Raw genomic sequence first — 18,813 nt, 5'->3', positions numbered from 1 at the left:
TCCAATGGGCTTTTTTTATAATTTACTTGGATTAAAATACATATTCTAAGAGGATCAATATTTATATAAGTGGATAGCCAAACGTGATGTACATTTTTACAGGATGGCGCATTTTGAATTAAATTTACTTTCACTTCACTTGTGAAAACGAAATTTATCTCTTTAACATTACTGATTTGAGAGAGCAATGTGTATTCAAATAACATTGTTTTAAAATAAAATCTTACCAAACAAACGTTTGTAGAAGAATCCTACGCCTCAAAACTGGTGTCCGAAACAATGACGCGTAGGTCTTTTTCGTAGCTTGTTCTTTTTCTTGACACTCCTTGACATACATCTGGAACGACACACATATATATCCATGTAGAAGAGCAATATTATATTCACCAAAAGTACTTGAGTTTTAGTAAAGAAATGAGTCAATTTTTGGGATTTGTGTGCCCATTTCTTAATTCGAAGGGTATGGACACTTACGCCAACAATACGCTTACAGAATAACGTCAGTAGGCAGGAATAGTCAGGTCAGTTCATGGTCAATGGTCGTTGTGCTCAACTATTAAAAATTCTCCTAAATGTTTTCTGATTTGAGACGTGAACGTTTCTTAAGAAGTCAACAGTTTAAATCCACCTCTGAAATCTTTAACTAACGTTCCTCTAAAATATACAAAACGTCAGGACTAGTTTGTCAGATATTTTAGCCGATGGTATTAATACATTTCCCCATGCTTGCTTTAAACAAATGAATCAATCTTACAGTTAGGATCCTGCAATATACCTATAATAGTCAAAATTCTGTTGAAATAAAATAAATATGCCATGTAGAGTTTAGTAAACATCCATATTAATGTTATTCAGTGTTAAATGAAAAGTTGGTCACTCGTGTCTTTAATGGTCCGAACGTATGAAAAGACTTTCCACCCCTTCTTCAATATATATATTGTTGTCTGTGTAGGACATGCTTGGCCGGTCATGTTGTTAATCTTGCACGAATATCATGCCGTTATCAAACTCAGGACATTTCTGTAACGTAACTTTAGCATTGTATACATCAACAAGGTGATGATGATGTTGAAGTTGACCATATTTAGACACCGAAATCTAATTATATTAGACACTTCAACGATTGGTCATGTTTTCGCAAGCATTGAAATTTTATAACTAGTATTGAGACAATATATCTACTATGGAAAGTCATCTAACGGCATATGGCAAAACAAATCAATCTGTCCATGTCTGGGAGATATAATAATATAAGAAACATTATATCCTTCTAGGTCGCTACCTTAATTGTTGAGCTCACCCTTGTATTTTTCGATACCATCTATGAAAATACGTGACATACTTAACTATACTAATGTATCTGGAAGCCATCACAATTTACAATGTGACACTGTTCCACTTCGGCGTTGTGACACTATGCTTAACTGAGGACAATGCATTTCATGGAAGAGAAATATGTTCTAGATTTTTCAGTTTGTCGATCTTTTACATTCAAGAAAATTAATAAAAATTAAATCAAGAACTCCTCTTGTGTTGGTTACCGAGTATAGATCGACCTTGAATAGAAAGATGAATGGCATATTTCAACTGAAATTTTTGCTGTTATTTGTGCCTGACAATTTATATTAATCTAAAGTAAAATCTAAAGTATAAGAATATTACCCTGAACTCTTCAAAATACTGCTCATCCACTTTGCGACCATTAATTTTAGCAATTTTCCTCAATGTTCTCTCCGCTTTTTTAATTTTGCCTTTTGATACCAGCCATCGTCCTGATTCTGGAATTAAACTTTAAAGAAACACAAAATCAAATTTATTTTGTAAAATTAACCTACACTTTTGCTTCTAATATTAAAGTTGTCTACAAACAGTATACAATGCACACACATTAAATAAAACATATTCAAGCAGAGACAAAATACAAAATTGACACAGTTCTCTGTCTGAAAGATTTTAATTTCTTCCTCCTTTATAGGAACATATTAGCATAAACAAATTAAACAAAAATAAAATCATACCTACAATATTGCTGAAAACTGACAAAAATAGATTCACTTAACAGATTCAGATCTAGAAGGTAATAACTGGGGGAGAGCAACCAGAACCCAGACTATAATAGGTACACCATGATTTTACTATAAACTTTCAAAAAAAAATATAAATAATAGCTTAAATTACTTGTCACTAAAATACTGGGGGGTAGGCCCTGGGCTAGATCCGCCACTGTTACTTAATGATTTCAACCGCTTTACATTGTCGTCATTATGCCAAGGTCATGAAGGAAAAGACCTAACTCATCATAATAGGGAAACCAAATTTCAGGAATATTTTCTAACTCTACTTATATCTGTATTATGTTATAGACTGCAGCCACACCTATCGTAACTGAAGATTTAAAAAAAATGGAAAGTGAATTTGTTATTGAATTGTGATCTTTTCACTTTTTTAAATTGACAAAAAATTGTTTTAAACTTTATCTAATGATCTACACTTCATTCAATATTTTTTTAAAAATACTCGTATTTTAACATCATAAATTGATTTCATTTAGCACTCAGACGATGCACTAGCCACATCTACATTCCGATAACTCTTCGTTTACTTATAATTACGATTTTTACAATATAGTACTGCAACTATCATTATTGTTTCTATAGTACATTTTGTATCTATCGTATAAGCCACGGATTAACAACAAGCTCTGATCATAGAATTCAGAGAAACCTAAATTTTGTTAATTACCAAGCGGTTTCTTTAATATTTAACTAAGCAAATTGTACTCACAATGGCGACGTTATGAAAGCAAATCCCATCGGTATAGAAGAAACAATGCTTAGCATTTGCCAATCCCAAGTCCCATAGGCGATCCATGGTAAAGATACTAATCCAAACGTAAGAAAGATAGCGATTGGAAGGTTGGCCACCAGTGACCTCTTGTCAGCACTCACATATTCGCACACTGAAAGCAAAATAAATCAATCTATGTAGTTCGTTCAAATAATAATTCATGCATGGAAGTAACAACAAATTCCTCTTGCAACAATAATTCAATCCATGGTAATAAATTTATATTACAAAACAAAATTTGCAACTTGATTTGTGAATTAGTTTCAAGTGCGAACATCTATTACGAACATTGATTTCATGTTCTTGTCTACTAAGAGAAATGAAATCTGTTTTATCTAAGATGATGAATCAGTTCCAATCTAGTTTGAAGGTTTTGTCTTCTAGGATAGGGTAGGACTTGCATTTATAATAAGTAGTTTCTCTTATATCAGTTATTATTATTATCCCTTTTTCTACGTTTTTAATCAATAACTTTATCATGAATAGAATTATTTTCATACAGCTTTTACCTTTTAAGTAATTTACACAATATTTTAAATCCATACCAAAAGCATAATCAGTAGTTGTCTAGAGTGTGCAGAATTATGATTTTTTTTTTTAATTTCGAACGAAGACACAATAAAGTATGATCGTGAAAAAAAAAAATGATTCCGACTCATTTAAACGTTTCATGAGAAAGTTATTTCGTTTATCCCGATATATGTATACCTAGAGGTCATATCGTTGCATGAATCCGGATTAAATTTTAAACTTCTGTTCACTATTATTGTTACGTCAGATTTATTCTGGTGTTGTTGTGGTTGGGCTTAGCTAAGACTGTTTCTTCTGTACCATGTGTCTTTGTTATTGAAGAGCTTTCTTGCTAGTTTGCTTGCTGATAGTAGCATGTGTTTTGAAATTGACAGATGAGTGTGTGTTCAATGTTTAGTTTGTTTAGCCCTGTCTTCAGAGTGCTTGGTCTAAGTCCTATGGCATGTATTAAGTGTGTAATTTTGGTCACAATTTCTTACTTCCATATCACCCTTAAGGTCACTGTATTGTCCTTTCTTTTTTCTGTAGGTTGTTATCCGATGGTATTGCAAAATCTATTACAAAGATTGGTTTTGTTGTTCTTGTCTAATAAAAGAATGTCTTATTGCGTGCTATAGTTTTATCTAAGATGATGAATCTATTCCAATATAGTTTGAAGGTTTTGTCTTCCAGGACGGGGAAGGACTTTATAATGAGTAGTTTCTCTTATATCAATTTATTATTATTATTATTATTATTATTATTATTATTATTATTATTATTATTATTATTATTATTATTATTATTATTAAGAAATGTAATAATAATAATTTTGAATGTAATTTCTGATTACATATAAATTATTAACAGGTTTTACTTTCCTATAATTCATAAGAATTTGTTTACATCTAATACTCATGTTTTTTTTTATCCATCTGCTATACCCATAAAGTATCTTTTCTCATTTTCTGTTTTGTGCTTCCCATATGTGAAATCTAGTTCTAAGAATTTAGCAGCGTCAGAAGAGGGAATTTTTATAGGTATAACTGCTTACACTGGTGACTGCTTTTACCGCGTCATTCTAACTTTTTAGTCATCTCGGATGTGAAATTATACCCTACAATTCTTGATCCAATTGAACTAGATTTTAGACAAGTTATCTATTATTAGCATTATATCTGTCCTCTTATCTGTTAACCTTCATTTTTCATCTTTATGACAACATAAGGTAAACACCCCAGTCATGGACACTATTAAGAGCACTTTTGACAAAATATGTTATAGATGGAAGAGAATTGTAGCAATCTTGTTGTTTCGTAGTAGTAGGCATAGTTTACACTTGCGTCTATTAAATCGTAGTCATTACTGCTATAGTAAACGAATAGAATGTACTATTGGAGTTGTTCTTGTAACCCTATTTTTGTAACCAGTTATGGACATTTAAAAAACTGGATGCCCCAGTTGTGGACACCCAGTGATGGGCATACGAGAGAAATTAGCAAATTTTGACGTCTAACCTATTGGGGTGTAATTTAATACGTAACCAGTATTTGTGCGTAGGATATTTATTTATTTTGCACTTGAAAAACGTTAAGCAAAACCAGTACTTGTTTGAAAACGAAATGCAAAGTGCCCAATGTTCATAAGAAATTGCATGTGTTTGGGAACAATTGGTGAAAATAAATACCACTTTTATTATTGAAAAAAATAAACAATAAAGCAAAAGGCAATTCTCAAAGGTACCGGTACCATTTTCCAATACAAAGACAAAAAAAAGTGCTTCAAGGATTTTTTTTTTTTTTTTTGCTGCCTCTGCTTTTTACGTTCCATTTTTACTTTTTCTGCGCCTCTGCTTTTTACGTTCCATTTTTACTTTTTCTGTGCCTCGCTTTTCTTCTCTCTTTAACTACAACACACGTTTTATCTGTAACTTCTCCTGCTGAATTCTGTTTTTTTTTTTTTCTTTACTTTTCGATTCGAGTCTGTATTGTTCAGATGTAACAACTGCAGGAATTCGTTCCTTCTTCTTCCTTTCGGACAACTTCGATTTGTTCTTGGGTCAAAAGAGAGCGCTTTTGAAAGGAGCTGGAACATCAGGATAATACCATACTGAATTGTGGAATTAGCTGATAAAGAAGCAACTGCTGTTGGTTCTGAATTGTTGGATGTAGATAATGAGGAAGCAATTACTGTTGGTTCTGAATTGTTGGCTTTTGCGGTTTCTGAGTAGGTACCCCTGTGTGAAATTCCGTCATCAAGGAAGCTGTTCTACAGACAGACCTCTGGATTTCTGGTTGTTTCTGTAAATGCAGAAGAATGTTGAGCAGGCACTGGCATTGTTTCAGAGAACGGAACAAACTATTGGACGTGTCATCTGCTGCGGGGTTCAGGGTCTGATTAGAGTCCAACTCTTTGAAAGATTCCTCCAAATCTGCTTGTGTTGGATTTGGCAAAATATTGTGCAGGAATTTCTTGGTCAAGTTGAGCAACATTACTCATATGAGATGAATTTTTGGTTTGCACTGACTCGTTGAACCTTTGTGACTTTAATTCCTTCAAAAGATTAAACAGAGATATTATCATTGGGTCCTTTCCATGGTTGTAAATCCTCCAAACAACGTTTAAGTGATAATAGTTTTTCTTGTGAAATTTGAGACTCAATAAGTGTTACAGCTATTCTGAAGTCGCTAGTTGAAATACCATTTATTCGACATGAGACAGACATTTATTTGACATGCTTTTCTCTGGGGGCCTCGTGCCGTTGTTAGGGCAACTTCAGGAATTCACATTTCAATTGTCTTATCGGCTTTTCGGCAACTGTGGCTAAACATGAGAAACGAAAATGGTGAGGAATATTGGCCCTATCCGTATAGGACGTCTCGGCATTTATCCGTTGGAACTCAGACATGGAAATAAATTGCTCAATTCGAAATAGTGATATCTAATTGAGCCGTTTGTTTGTTATGTCTATTTCTGATTTCCAACAGTCAAATGTCGGGATGTTATCTTACGAATAGGTATTATACAATTTCTTGCCAATATCCCACACTACTTCATTGCCTTACGTTCAGCCAAAGTTGCCGAAAAGCCAAATATATCATTCACATTTCGGACTCTTTAAGGGACCCTACCAACGGAACGATGTCCCATAGGAAACAACACCAGATACATCTTTGTCTTCTTCTGATCTCTAGAATCACCTTGTAAGCGTTGTAGTAGTTATTTTGAATCACCTCGTATATAGGTCTACGAACTGAAACGTGCGGAAAGTGTCCATAATTGGACTAAAGTTGCTAAGCTACACCAGTTAATACACACTCGCTGTTCATTACTGGTAAACGTCACAAGCTATCAGTTTCTTTGAGCCAATTTGTTCATATGGCTTTCATGGTACTTTTGCATTGGACATTTGAGTTATTGAGACATTTTCCAATTCTATCAGTAATGGACAAAGGGTGTCCAACATTGGCTAATAGCACCTTTATCTTACCAGTCATGGACACCCTCAATATTGACGGTTCAAGTGTATTAATATACATTTTTCCCACAGTTATGCCTTTCCTATACCAATATTAGTGCGTAGAAAAATACACACCTTTCATTTTGTTTATAGTTTTACTATAGCAGAGCTGCCAAGTGGTTGCTTAGCTTATTCAACTTCATAACACAATGTGAAAATAAGCACGTGCAATCGACACCACGACTTTACCACAACCGCAGAGTCGGTAGATCTAGCAGGTGACAGCTTTACGATCCTGAGTGGAACCAGTATGTCACGTAGATAATTTCCAACACAAAGCAAACTTCCCTGAGTTAGTGAACGTTTTATTTTTCACACGTTTCCGCCTAAGTGTCCATTACTGGCGGCGAATTTATCCATGTCCATGACTGGGGTGTTTACCTTATCTAGAATATTTTAACTTAAAATCTTTCGGTGGAATTCTTCCGTACCGTATTTCATTTTTAATTTTCATCAAACCCCATAAAGCGGGTCTCAATAAAAGCTACAAAGTAAGAAAAATATTACTCTCTTCCAGTACTCTTCTAAATTTACTTACATTTTCTGAGTCACTTACTTATAATATACATCATTAGAAAGCTGTTATTGTAGGTGGTACCCATGAAGAATCTAGCAACAACGAACCAAATAAAATCAGTTGCATAAGTGGTTCCTATACCAGCGCAAAAGGCAACAAAGTTAGTGGCGACACATACAGGCAGCCGGCCATATTGATCTCCTAAGAATCCAAACACTATTCCTCCAACGATGGATCCCACAAAGAAAAACGACTGAGCAAAATTTGATTTCCATTGATCACTACATACCCAATTCAACTGAAAAGGCAAATTTTTATTACAATTCGTTCTGGAATTTTAGGTTCATCTTTAAACTTAAAACACCAGAATTTTATGATTCACTGCTCTTTCTATCACTTTATCTTGAATATACAAATCATTATCCAATATATACTAGCAATATAGGTAGAATATTGTTGACTTAAAATCTTTAAATAGAAACATTATGTTTCTTAATTTTTATTAAATTCCATAAAGTTGGTTCCAATGAAAGCAAATTAAAACTTGAAAGTAAGATAAATAGTTAAATGTTCAATTTACATGTAATATTTTTTTTTGGGGGGGGGGGGGGATACTCTACATTACTAGCAGAATTGATCATTCTTCACACGGAAAGAACAAAGTGTTAGTACACCACAAATTTCAATATTTCTAGAAATTACCCCTTTCACCCTTCAGAAGCGGAATTTTCGAAATTGCTGAAGCACGTGTTCAGCCATTCTTAATGAAGAGATTCTGTACTGAATTTCACATTTTTAACGTAAAGCAAATATTCCCATTGGGCAGTTTGTGAATAGAGAAAGAGAAACTTGAATCTTATAGAAACTTCCTCATTTTCCATTAGGAGGAAAATTTTCGAAAAAACGTAAACAATATTCCCTTATTTCTAATTGAGAGACTCTCGTGGAACGAAAATGGCCTTTTTTTATTTTTTATTTTTTTAAGTTTTGTAATAGTGCGGAAAAGTTGCCTTTTAGGTTCAAAAAGAAGAACAACAAATTTGGTTGTTAAACTGCAACATCTTGAGGTGCCGCAAAGAGCTTAAAGTTTGTAAAAAGAAATTAAAAATTGAAAAATTATAAACTTTGGTAAATTATTTTTTATGGTTTTCTCGTACATATAATGCTACAAAAGATAGTTGTAAATTCACATATAAGTATTAGAATTGGAAAAAAATATTAATTACAAAATATAATTTAAAAACATTATTGTGAAACGGTTTGTATTTTTGCTGATTTTGAAATTTTTGGGAACTATTTTTGCTGTAACAAATAGTAGTAAATGAGGTTGAAATAAAAGCTCGTGGATTACATACATTTTTATTAGAATACACGTAACAAAATATCATAATACACTTTTAAAGACAATGAAAGTTCATTTTTTATCGTTTAAAATACCCACAATGATTACAAATGTTACAGCTGTAAAATGTTTGTTTCTACTTCATTGACACATTAAACTTTTTTTAAAAAAATCAAATTTTGGCATGTTCTCACGTGAGTCAATTTTCGGTCTTATATATCCTTCGCTTGCGAATGAACCACAGACATTTTGAGCCGATTCGGTCACCAGTTTCACAACTCTTTTCACTGCTTGCGTGTAATAAGGAAGCCGGGGAAAGTCGATAATCAGGTCCACTTGACTATTTGGTTGAGCTTCAGATGTCTTCCGTATAAAGTCTTTGAGAGAAGTACTGGGAACATGTTTTACCAAGGGGAGGTTCAGTTACGTCATTTTCAGTCCATGATATCATGTCAATAAAACCTTTGCGTCAAAGATTATCTGCGGAACTTTAAACTTCCTGAATCCGCCTCTACTTTCTGTTCTTGCTTTTAAAACACGTCGTAAACCGAGTTCCCTTACATTTTTGCACTCATCACATAGCATGGTCAAAAGGAGATTTTCTGCAGCAGCAAAGTACCCATTTCTTTGAATAACTGGATCTAGAACGTTCTTGAAATTATCAGAGAGGTAGCGTGAATATGAGATAAGCTTAAATAGATGTTTGGAAATATAAGTACATGAAGGTTTCAACTTAATATTAAACTACATAGGTGCATACACTTTTACAATGTACTTAGCTAGAGTCTTAAGGTTTTCAGTTGCCACATACAATCTAAGTGTACGGTTTGCTAATGTAAGCCACCTGGAGTGAACAAGTTTTCCAGGGTTTCTTAAAGATAAATCTAGCGAACAATTTCCACTTGATACAGCGATACACATATCCAACAAATACTTTCGATCCGTACTTGAAATCATTTATGTTTTCAACGAAAGAGGAAGGTTATTTTCAATTGGCAAGAAAGTAACCACAGCAAGATTAGAACAGTTTTGCAGCTGCTGACCTATTTCGCCTTTGAATTCATTGGGTCCCTTTGTTTTACCATCTAAATGATAGAAAAGATATCGCAAATGCAGCTCATTTCCGTGGAACAAACAAACTAACCATTATAAAGGTGTTTCTATTTTATTTTCCATCGAAAAAATCACATCATTATTATGTTCAGTATTTACAACGGTTCCATCACACCCAATAACGGTAAAGTTCAAAAGTTGTTCGTTGTGTTCTCTATCCTCAAAAAACTCCAGTATACTGTCGTCTATGTCCTTTCCAGTGTCAGATTTAGGTGTTACGTGACCTAAAAACTTTGAGTTTGGTTCCTCTGTTAGTGAAACAATCTCTTCTGAAATAACGTTTTTGTATAACTTAGTTCCTTTCTTTTCTTGAACAATTGATTTGTCTTTTCTTCCATCAAAAAACAATCCTCATTTTCAATTATCTGATAAAGGCTATCATTAATGACATTTCTTTGATATTTTTTATCTTGCTCGTCTAATTTTCATCCTGTCTATTACTTTGGTTTTGTCTTCCCCTGTGATTAAACCCAAGTCCTGTACAGCAGTACTAGTTATAGCTGCAGCAGCTCTATCTGATATTCCGGTACGGTCACAAATGGAAGCTACAGGTGGCAATTTCATACGCATTTGAGTGCTTCTATTTTTATCTTTTTTTCAGTTTAAAAGGGCCTGGTAGCTGCTCTTCAAAAGTCAGGTCTATTTGGTCTTCAGCGCTGTCAATGCCGTCAGTAACCGTTTCTGTTACACTACTACTTTGTGTCCGTTCTTGATTAAACTTAACTGTTTTCTATATTTCTTTACTTTTTCTTCCTTCTTTCTTCTTCACAGCGCTTGTGATAGCTCTATCAACATTACTCATAACCATTTTCCTGGTAGAGCGTTGATCTTTTTGAAAGTCTTGTTCTAAAACGCGTGCTTTTTATTTCTTCTATACAACTACAAGTATCAAAGTTTTGACACTTGCAGGCAGCAATATCAAATAAACGTTTAGCTACTCTAAATTTTGCGAGGTTCGAGTCAAACTTATCTCACCCTTTTTCTTATTTTAGACCTTAATAAATTCCTATATTTAGCATGACTAACTTTTATCAATTGTGAAATTCTAAGGTTAGAAACAGTGGGAATAGAAGCTCTTGACTATATTTGTTCTATTTTAGGAACTAAAGTCTCACATATTTCACTTACAGTAGGATACTTCCCTGACGCAACTTTGAAGTTATGTCTAATAAAACAGTACCACTTCATTACATCTTCGTAAGTAGGCAGTACAACTTCACACAAATCACTTAATCTTCAAAAAATAGGACATTCCGACATTTGTCTTGTATTCACTTGTTTAGACTGAGCCATTTTAACTCACAACAATAAAGTAGCACACAAACTAACAAAATATTACGTTGTTTTGTTACACAATAGACGCCAACTCAACTGAACTCTGCAAAGCTACTGACACCTAATCTGAGTTTATCACCACACGGAAACACTGTTGCCAACTCCTATTGGCAAAATGTCACTAAATTTAGCTCCTAAAGTGTGTTTTTACATAATTTTATTGGTCTTGCGGCACGTCAAGGCTTAATCCAAAAAGATAAAAATATATGTGTGTGTCTTTTTGACATAAAGTTGCTTATTTGACAGTATTTGAAATAAAAAAATATATGACAACTTCTTTTAAAAAAAAATAAAATGTAGGGAAAATAGCAATTTTATGAAAATTTATCGTCCTTGCGGCATTTCAAGACGTGCTCCAATATTTTTCATATTTCATTTTTATCTTATCTACACCAAAAGGCAACTTTTCTGTGCTATTACAAATTAAAAATCAAAACTTGTTTTTTTTCGTTCAATGAGAGTGTATACTACATGGAATCCCATACCTCTAACTTAAGAGAGTCCTCACTTTGGGCAGTTCCTGTATAAACAAGGAGAAACTTTGATATTATAGAAATGTCTTCACTCCCCTACTTCCTTCTAGGTACGAAATTCAGGAAATTGTGACATACTTAACTCTACAAAAAAAAAAAAAAAAAAAAAAACTAACCCTTCCCTTTACCAACTTTAGGATATGTGTTTCAAGAAAATATTTCTTATCTCTTGCTTTCGTGACAAAAGGAATATTCTGAGCAACTACCACGTTTCTACCTAAAGTAGTATGTCCTAGGTGATGACGAGTCAGTCAATTCTAGTATTTATACAGTAACCTATTTAATATCGACTAGAAAACTGTTACTTAGGGCGTAAAAACACGCACGCATACATATCGCCCCTCTCGAGACAAAGGGACGTATGTCATTTTTGTCAACTTTCCGGGAGACATGTTTAAAGATTTTATCATAATTTATTCTATCGTATTCTCTTAAAATTTAATTCGATCTCGTAAATTATATATCTGAACAAAGGAGATCAAACTAAATTTTAAAAGAAGACGATAGAATAAATAATGAGAAAAGGTTTAAACTTGTCTCCTGGGAAAAAAAGAAAATGAGATACGCCCTTTTGTCTCGAGAGGGGCGATATATTCAATTTTTATTTCCAAGAAATAGATCATCTTCTATTCCTATCTTTCGATTTATGTAGAGACTGATAGCGGCTAATTTGACTTTCGTCACTGGTAACCCGAAAATATTTAAAATGCCGGTACTGAGACACGAAAGTTTTTAGTAAACAAAAGTTGGATTTTCTAAAACGTCTCTGCTTACTTATGGTTATGGTAAATCACAACACTGCTTTGGTTAAGTTGAAAGAAGTTGGTCGTATAGGATAAATGTCCAACAGCCAATGCAATCTTCAAATGATAGTTCGTTCTCTCGACAAAGATTTGATAGTCAACGACTCAGTAAAGGTTTTATATTGTGAAAAGATCACTCCTTGCAGAAGACCTGCATTTATTGTACGTCTCGAGAACAGAACAGGTTCCAAGAGCAAGGACTTACAAGATAAAGACGTTTCTCTAATCTCGTGTAATGTAGTGTTAAGTAAAACTTACTTCTGGAACAAAAGAAAGATGCAGTCTCCAACGAAGTGAATTTTCTCCAGTAGTATAAGATAGACTTGGGAAATGGTTCCAGGACTTCAATAAGTATGAGTATGTTAGCAGAAAGAAAAGGAGTTTACTTTCTTTCCCAGTAGTATTGTGGGTGATAGGATTTTCTAGTTTAGAAAGTGAGTGTAATTTAGATTCTATTTATGTATATTGCTTCCAACTTAATCAGTTGTTCAATTCGTAGCTAGGCACTGTTTATAGGATTACTCCAACCTAGATTCTATTCGCTCAATCTCAGGTAGGTACTGTTTATAGGATCTCCAACCTTGATACTGGACGTTCAATACAACTGAAGGAAGTTAACCTTGAAGCTAGGCCGTTTATGGGGATCGTTCCTAACCCACAGTCTGCTTGTTGAAGCGCATGTTGGCATTCTTTATAGGGTTTCTTCAATCTAGATTCTACATTTTCAATCCAACTGAGGGAAAGAATTCTTACAACTAGCCCTGTTTGCAGGGATCGCTCCCAAGCTAGAGTCTGCTCTTTCAAGCGCAGATAGGCACTGTTTATAGGATTGCTTCAACCTAGATTCCGCTATGCAAAAGCTAACCTCCAAGAAAATTCCTTGTATAGACCCAGTTCGATAGTTTACGGGATTGCTTTAATTTAGATTATACTTATTCAAAACAGACCATCTGAAGCCAAGAAAAAAGGATGAACCAAGGGAATATCTGATACCTGGCTCAGGCGAGAGTCGCAGTGTCTTTGTAGCTTGGCACTATTTATAGAAATTAAGTCCCAACCAAGATTCTACTAGATTTATTTCAAAAGTGATTCAAGAGAACCAACTGTTCCTGGTTTACCCGAACATCTTTTTATACGAATGGACACTCAACACACTCATATGAGTGAAAAGTTCCAAAAATTGTGAGCTTTTAAACTAGTCGTTTGCACACTTTACTACACGAAGAGAGGGCCGTGCAGAAAAGTAGATCCAAGGGATAAGCTTCAAGTGACACTATGTGGCACCAGAGTAGCATTAGAGCTCACTTGGGTACCTCAGAAGGTATGACTAACTCTTGATAAAAATATGAATGACCCCTGCCTATCTTTGCCCATTGTACTTTCTAGAAAGTGGGAGCACGCCACGGATATTTTTGAAAGCGGAGGGACGGTGTTCCCTCGCGTTCCGCCACATTTTTACCCATATATATATATATATATATATATATATATATATATATATATATACGAGGGAGAGTCAAATGAAAACCATAAAAGTAGAAATAAAAATCCGCATATGGCGCTAGTGAGCTGTAAGTTGGCATGCCTGTTTACGATAGTATGCTGGATGTCTCCTAGGTGGCAGCAGCCGGCAGATGCACAAACACCGGCGCAACAACAGTTCCAAAATGGCAGCCCCACTAGCCACATGCACCAGCGAGGAGCAGCGTTCTGTGATTCGGTTTTTGCGAAGTGAAGGTGTGAAACCGATTGACATTTTTAGGCGAATGAAGGTTCAGTATGGAGATGCAATATTTGTCACAGCCACAAATCTATGAATGGTGCCGGAAATTTGCAAATGGTGTTACGTCTGTGGCTTCAACGGCTGCAATGGTCTCTGGAGTCACTACGCGCCGAGCCTGGCCGGGGCTTGGAGCATCGGCCACAGACGTAACACCATCTCCATACTGAACCTTCATTCGCCTAAAAATGTCAATCGGTTTCACACCTTCACTTCGCAAAAACCGAATCACAGAACGCTGCACCTCGCTGGTGCATGTGGCTAGTGGGGCTGCCATTTTGGAACTGTTGTTGCGCCGGTGTTTCTGCATCTGCCGGCTGCTGCCACCTAGGAGACATCCGGCATACTATCGTAAACAGGCATGCCAACTTACAGCTCACTGGCGCCATATGCGGATTTTTATTTCTACTTTTATGGTTTTCATTTGACTCACCCTTGTATATATATATATATAGTGTGTAGTTAGTTCTCTAGAAGCTACGGAAAGGAATTTGTATCTTTATCCACCATAGAGATCAGCAAAGTTCACGGAAGGCCAGATACAAGATATGTAGAACATTCAGTTCAGTTCGAGAGATCCTTCTTTTAGGAATATATTTATATGATGCAAACAAACAAGAGATATTCATGTAGAATTATTTGTTATTAACAAGTCGCGGTGAACCGAAATTAGAAGCTTCCGACATGAAAAGCTGTGGAACACAGCCTCTTATGCCAACTCGATCCTCTCCGAGGCCGAGTTCGGCCATCAAATATTGTGATTTTTATAACTCATGATGGGCTACTCACTCACGAAATTTCGTTCAGATTCGGCCAGTGGTTATTCATAAATAAAGTACTACATGCAAGGCAATCCGAGCCAAGCTGAGTCTGTCCCTGACCGAGCTCGGCCACCAAATATATAGCAATCTTTATTTCTTAGACCGGTGGTTCCCAATCTTTTCGATTGACGACACAAAAACAGTGAGTGTATGTAGTACTGAGGATTGTTGCTACCCTTGGATCACTGTCGCAAAATTAATTTTAACTAATTATTAAATGTATAATGATTTTAACAAAAATTTACATCTATAATATAATCCATATTGCAATTTCTTTTCAGAGAATTTTTGCAAATTGTTGCTGAATCGGGAATAGTTTTTATCCACATGATTCTCTACTGGAGTGGGTTTGCAGGATAACAGAAGCACAGCATTTTATAAGAACTTACTACCTATTTTCTATACTGAAAAATTCAATAATATTAATGATACGAGTAGTTATTGTCTGCTTGAGAGATGACCAACTTACGACATGAAGACACTTCATATCATTATATTTTATTTTTTGAAAAATAGCAATAAATGTACAAAACACGTGTAACTAAGAATACACGATTTGTGTTTTTCCAATCCAAATAAAGGAAGTTTTCTTTTCTCTCCATCTTCCCTTCATTTGAAAGAAAACAGAGGCGGGTGAAAATATAGAAATCTTCAGTTCAAACAATGTCGAATTGGACAGGGTGATCTCCGCCTGCGCCCACCCTCTTATGGCGACCATTTGCCACAATAAAATAGGCTTAGTTGTATTGAAGTCAAGACAATTTTAGTTAAAATTTCTACTATTGTGTTTATAATAAATATCATATAACAGAGTTATTGAGGGTTTGCGTAGATTATTTAAAGGTTATAAACTGTCAAGTCGCCGTGCTCTCCTCATTACGGGTGACAGTACTACCAGATATCCTAGATGATATGTAACAACTTGGTCTGATCTAGTATTATCATAAGTGGCCTTGTGACTGTTGTAAGGCTCATTTTCTTGTTGTGTTGTGTTGGTAATCTTATAGTATTAGCGTCGAGACTCAACATAAGCGGCTCCTGCATGTTCTCACGTACGAAAGTAGATGTTAATTAAGGCAATAATATTGTTTGCTATTGTTTGTAGTGTTATTTATTAATATAATTTGACTTTAGTGGTCGTAGATGTTTAGCTAGAAATGGAAATTATTTTATAAAATTTTCTTCCGAATTTTAATATCAAAATTATGTGTAAATTACGTTTAACATACCTGAAAGACATCTTCACATTCCGACTGGCTGAATTTTCAATAGCTATGAAATTATAAGTTTATTTTGGTTAAAAGTTAATAGTCGCTCTTTTGACTAGATCAGTGTATCGTCTGCGTTGTAAGAACGAAAACGATATGTAAAATTAACGTTTAAAATTTTGCTAGAGCGACAGGATATTTGGAGTTTATATTGAAGGTAAGGCTCAATAGCCCAATATTTATTTATATTCTAATTTAAAATATTATATGCAGTGCACATATGGTGCAAAGAGAGCAGAGTAACAAGTTTATGAGAAAAATGGTTGAAATCCGAAACTCTAATGACAAAAGCTCTTTACATAGAGCTATTTGATCTTACAACACTAAGTTCGAATTACTCATTGTCCCCAAAGATGGACTACTTAACGGCATAGGAAATTGTCCAAACACTAGCAACAAGTTTAAAATCACTCAGAGAGAAATTTTCTCACCTGTATGGAAACGTTAAAATGTTTTCGGGAAATCTTAACGGAAAATGGGTTGAAAACGAACTTCATCTCAGGGTGGATGCTGATTTTGCAACGAAAAGGATTCGGTGCAAAAAGCTCTTTTTGACGAAAAGTGCTTTGTTGAAGGTTCTCCTTTGCTAGATGAAGCCAAGTAAAAGATGTTCCAAGTAGAGACTTTCTGCAGAATTTGTGACACCATTTTTTCAAGTGTTGGGGAGAGGTTTATTCCAAGTAAACATTTAGTGAAAGATTGTGCCTGTTTGGAGCCAAAGAGATTTGAAGAAATATGGAAAATGGATTATCACATGGAGCCCTGAAAACATTAGCAGAAAATACATGCGTGTGTAAAGAAACCCTGTCACGCGACCTCAAACAATTTGTGATTCATTACTAAGATTACTTCAAGAATCTGAAGGATACTTCTACTAGTGACTTCGATGTGGTTCAGCACCCAGCTGAATTCAGAGTTGCATACACTGTGAGTTTGCATTCTTGTATGAGCTGACTTTAAATGAAAGCACTTATAGCAGTTTATATTGTGTGCACAAATATGACGTGGCTCTTCCAACTTACCCGGTAACTTATGAATATTTATTTTCTAAGTTGAAGATCATTAAATCAAAACTTGGAACACTTTTAGGGCAAAGTCTACTGGAAAATTTAATGCTTCTTAATATTGAATACATCAAGAATTTTCCTGTATATTACGATGTTATTGGAAGCGAAATAGCAAAAGGCTCAAAAGATCTTAAACGATTACTCATGCTATGAAATTTAATAGTCATTCAATTGTACCTAATGGCTTTTTCCTTGTTTGTATTGGAATAGGTAGACTACTGCTAATTTATCCATCCTACATTCACATTTTTGTTAGCTGTAATTATTATATTATTCTGTGCTATGCAACATTTATGGTATTTCGTCCTAGTATTTTGTGTGTAACTGTGTATGCTTAATGCTGTGAACAAGTTAAAAGGTCATTTGAAAAGCCAAAATGTTTACATAAATTCGTCCATGAGGCGCCCCTCTAAGTTTCTATCTCCGCAGCTCCAGTCCGACACGGAGTTCAAAAACCACTATATTTAGGAATTGAAGAAAACTGCAAGTTACAGAAACGCACTGTGATGTAGAGCATTCCGGATTTGTTATTCTTGCTAGATGTAGGGTTTTAGCCCTACAGTGCATGATTTTTTTATATTTAAGTGAAATAATATACGGGAATATGAAAAGGCACTTCTAATTAATATCCGAATAGAAAAATGTCCTAAAGTAATTTTTCGTGCTAAAATATAAAAATACTTTGTATCGCTTATGATACATTATGCATCAACATTTCATGTTCCTCTCTTGTACAAAATCAAATTATAGCATACGTAAAAACAATTAGGAAACTTACTTCATGAACTTGGAATTTTTGCAGCGTCGAAACTATTCTTTGTCCTTCAGAGTAGACGACCCATAAACTCTTCTATTCTCACCTTCGCTAAGCACGCAAACGACTTTTTCTCTGTGTACTGAAGCAACATTTTCCTGACATCTACTGGATATATGGTGAACTATGTGCTCAGGAGAAATATCAGATATGATCCAATATGTATTTGTGATACAGCTCACGGCCTGAACACTAATACTAGCCTTAATTTATTTTGTATCAAATATGATACAATATGCATTGTATGGTTAATTGTCCCTTGCTTCTCTAAGCTAATTAGATATTGGAATTAGTAGTTTACGCTCGTAGTTATCAAGCAACATAATTTATGTACCTAGTACATAAGATATTTAGGGGTAATTACCTGAGATGAGATTGTGCTATATGTTGATTCATAGTCATATTCCCATCCATATTTGCATTCAGTCGTTCGCCAAGAGCTGTTAGGAGTTAGCCCTCGTATTAAGACCTAAATAGTAATTAAAAATGGCAGAAACATTTGTATTAATAGTATTATAAAGTAAAAGAAAACTAGCACAATTT

At 34.7% G+C, this 18,813-nt stretch overlaps 1 protein-coding gene across 1 annotated transcript in view; it reads right to left on the bottom strand.

Moving 5' to 3' along the window:
* The window catches only part of LOC145677133 (solute carrier family 22 member 3-like), a gene marked incomplete at its 3' end in the record, with an annotated part of 75,564 nt that overhangs the window by 37,024 nt on the left and 19,727 nt on the right, over positions 1-18,813 (bottom strand). Inside the window, 5 exon segments of the mRNA XM_081747777.1 lie at positions 228-337; positions 1,663-1,789; positions 2,785-2,959; positions 7,434-7,692; positions 18,635-18,739. Coding sequence (XP_081603903.1) covers positions 228-337; positions 1,663-1,789; positions 2,785-2,959; positions 7,434-7,692; positions 18,635-18,739 — 776 coding nt within the window.

The sequence above is a fragment of the Thermobia domestica genome, unplaced genomic scaffold, assembly GCF_964235325.1.
Source record: "Thermobia domestica unplaced genomic scaffold, izTheDome1.hap1.1 HAP1_SCAFFOLD_644, whole genome shotgun sequence".
In the NCBI taxonomy this organism is placed as follows: domain Eukaryota; kingdom Metazoa; phylum Arthropoda; class Insecta; order Zygentoma; family Lepismatidae; genus Thermobia; species Thermobia domestica.
The sequence above is the reverse complement of the archived record's forward strand: the minus strand, read 5'-3'. Positions and strand labels throughout refer to the sequence as shown.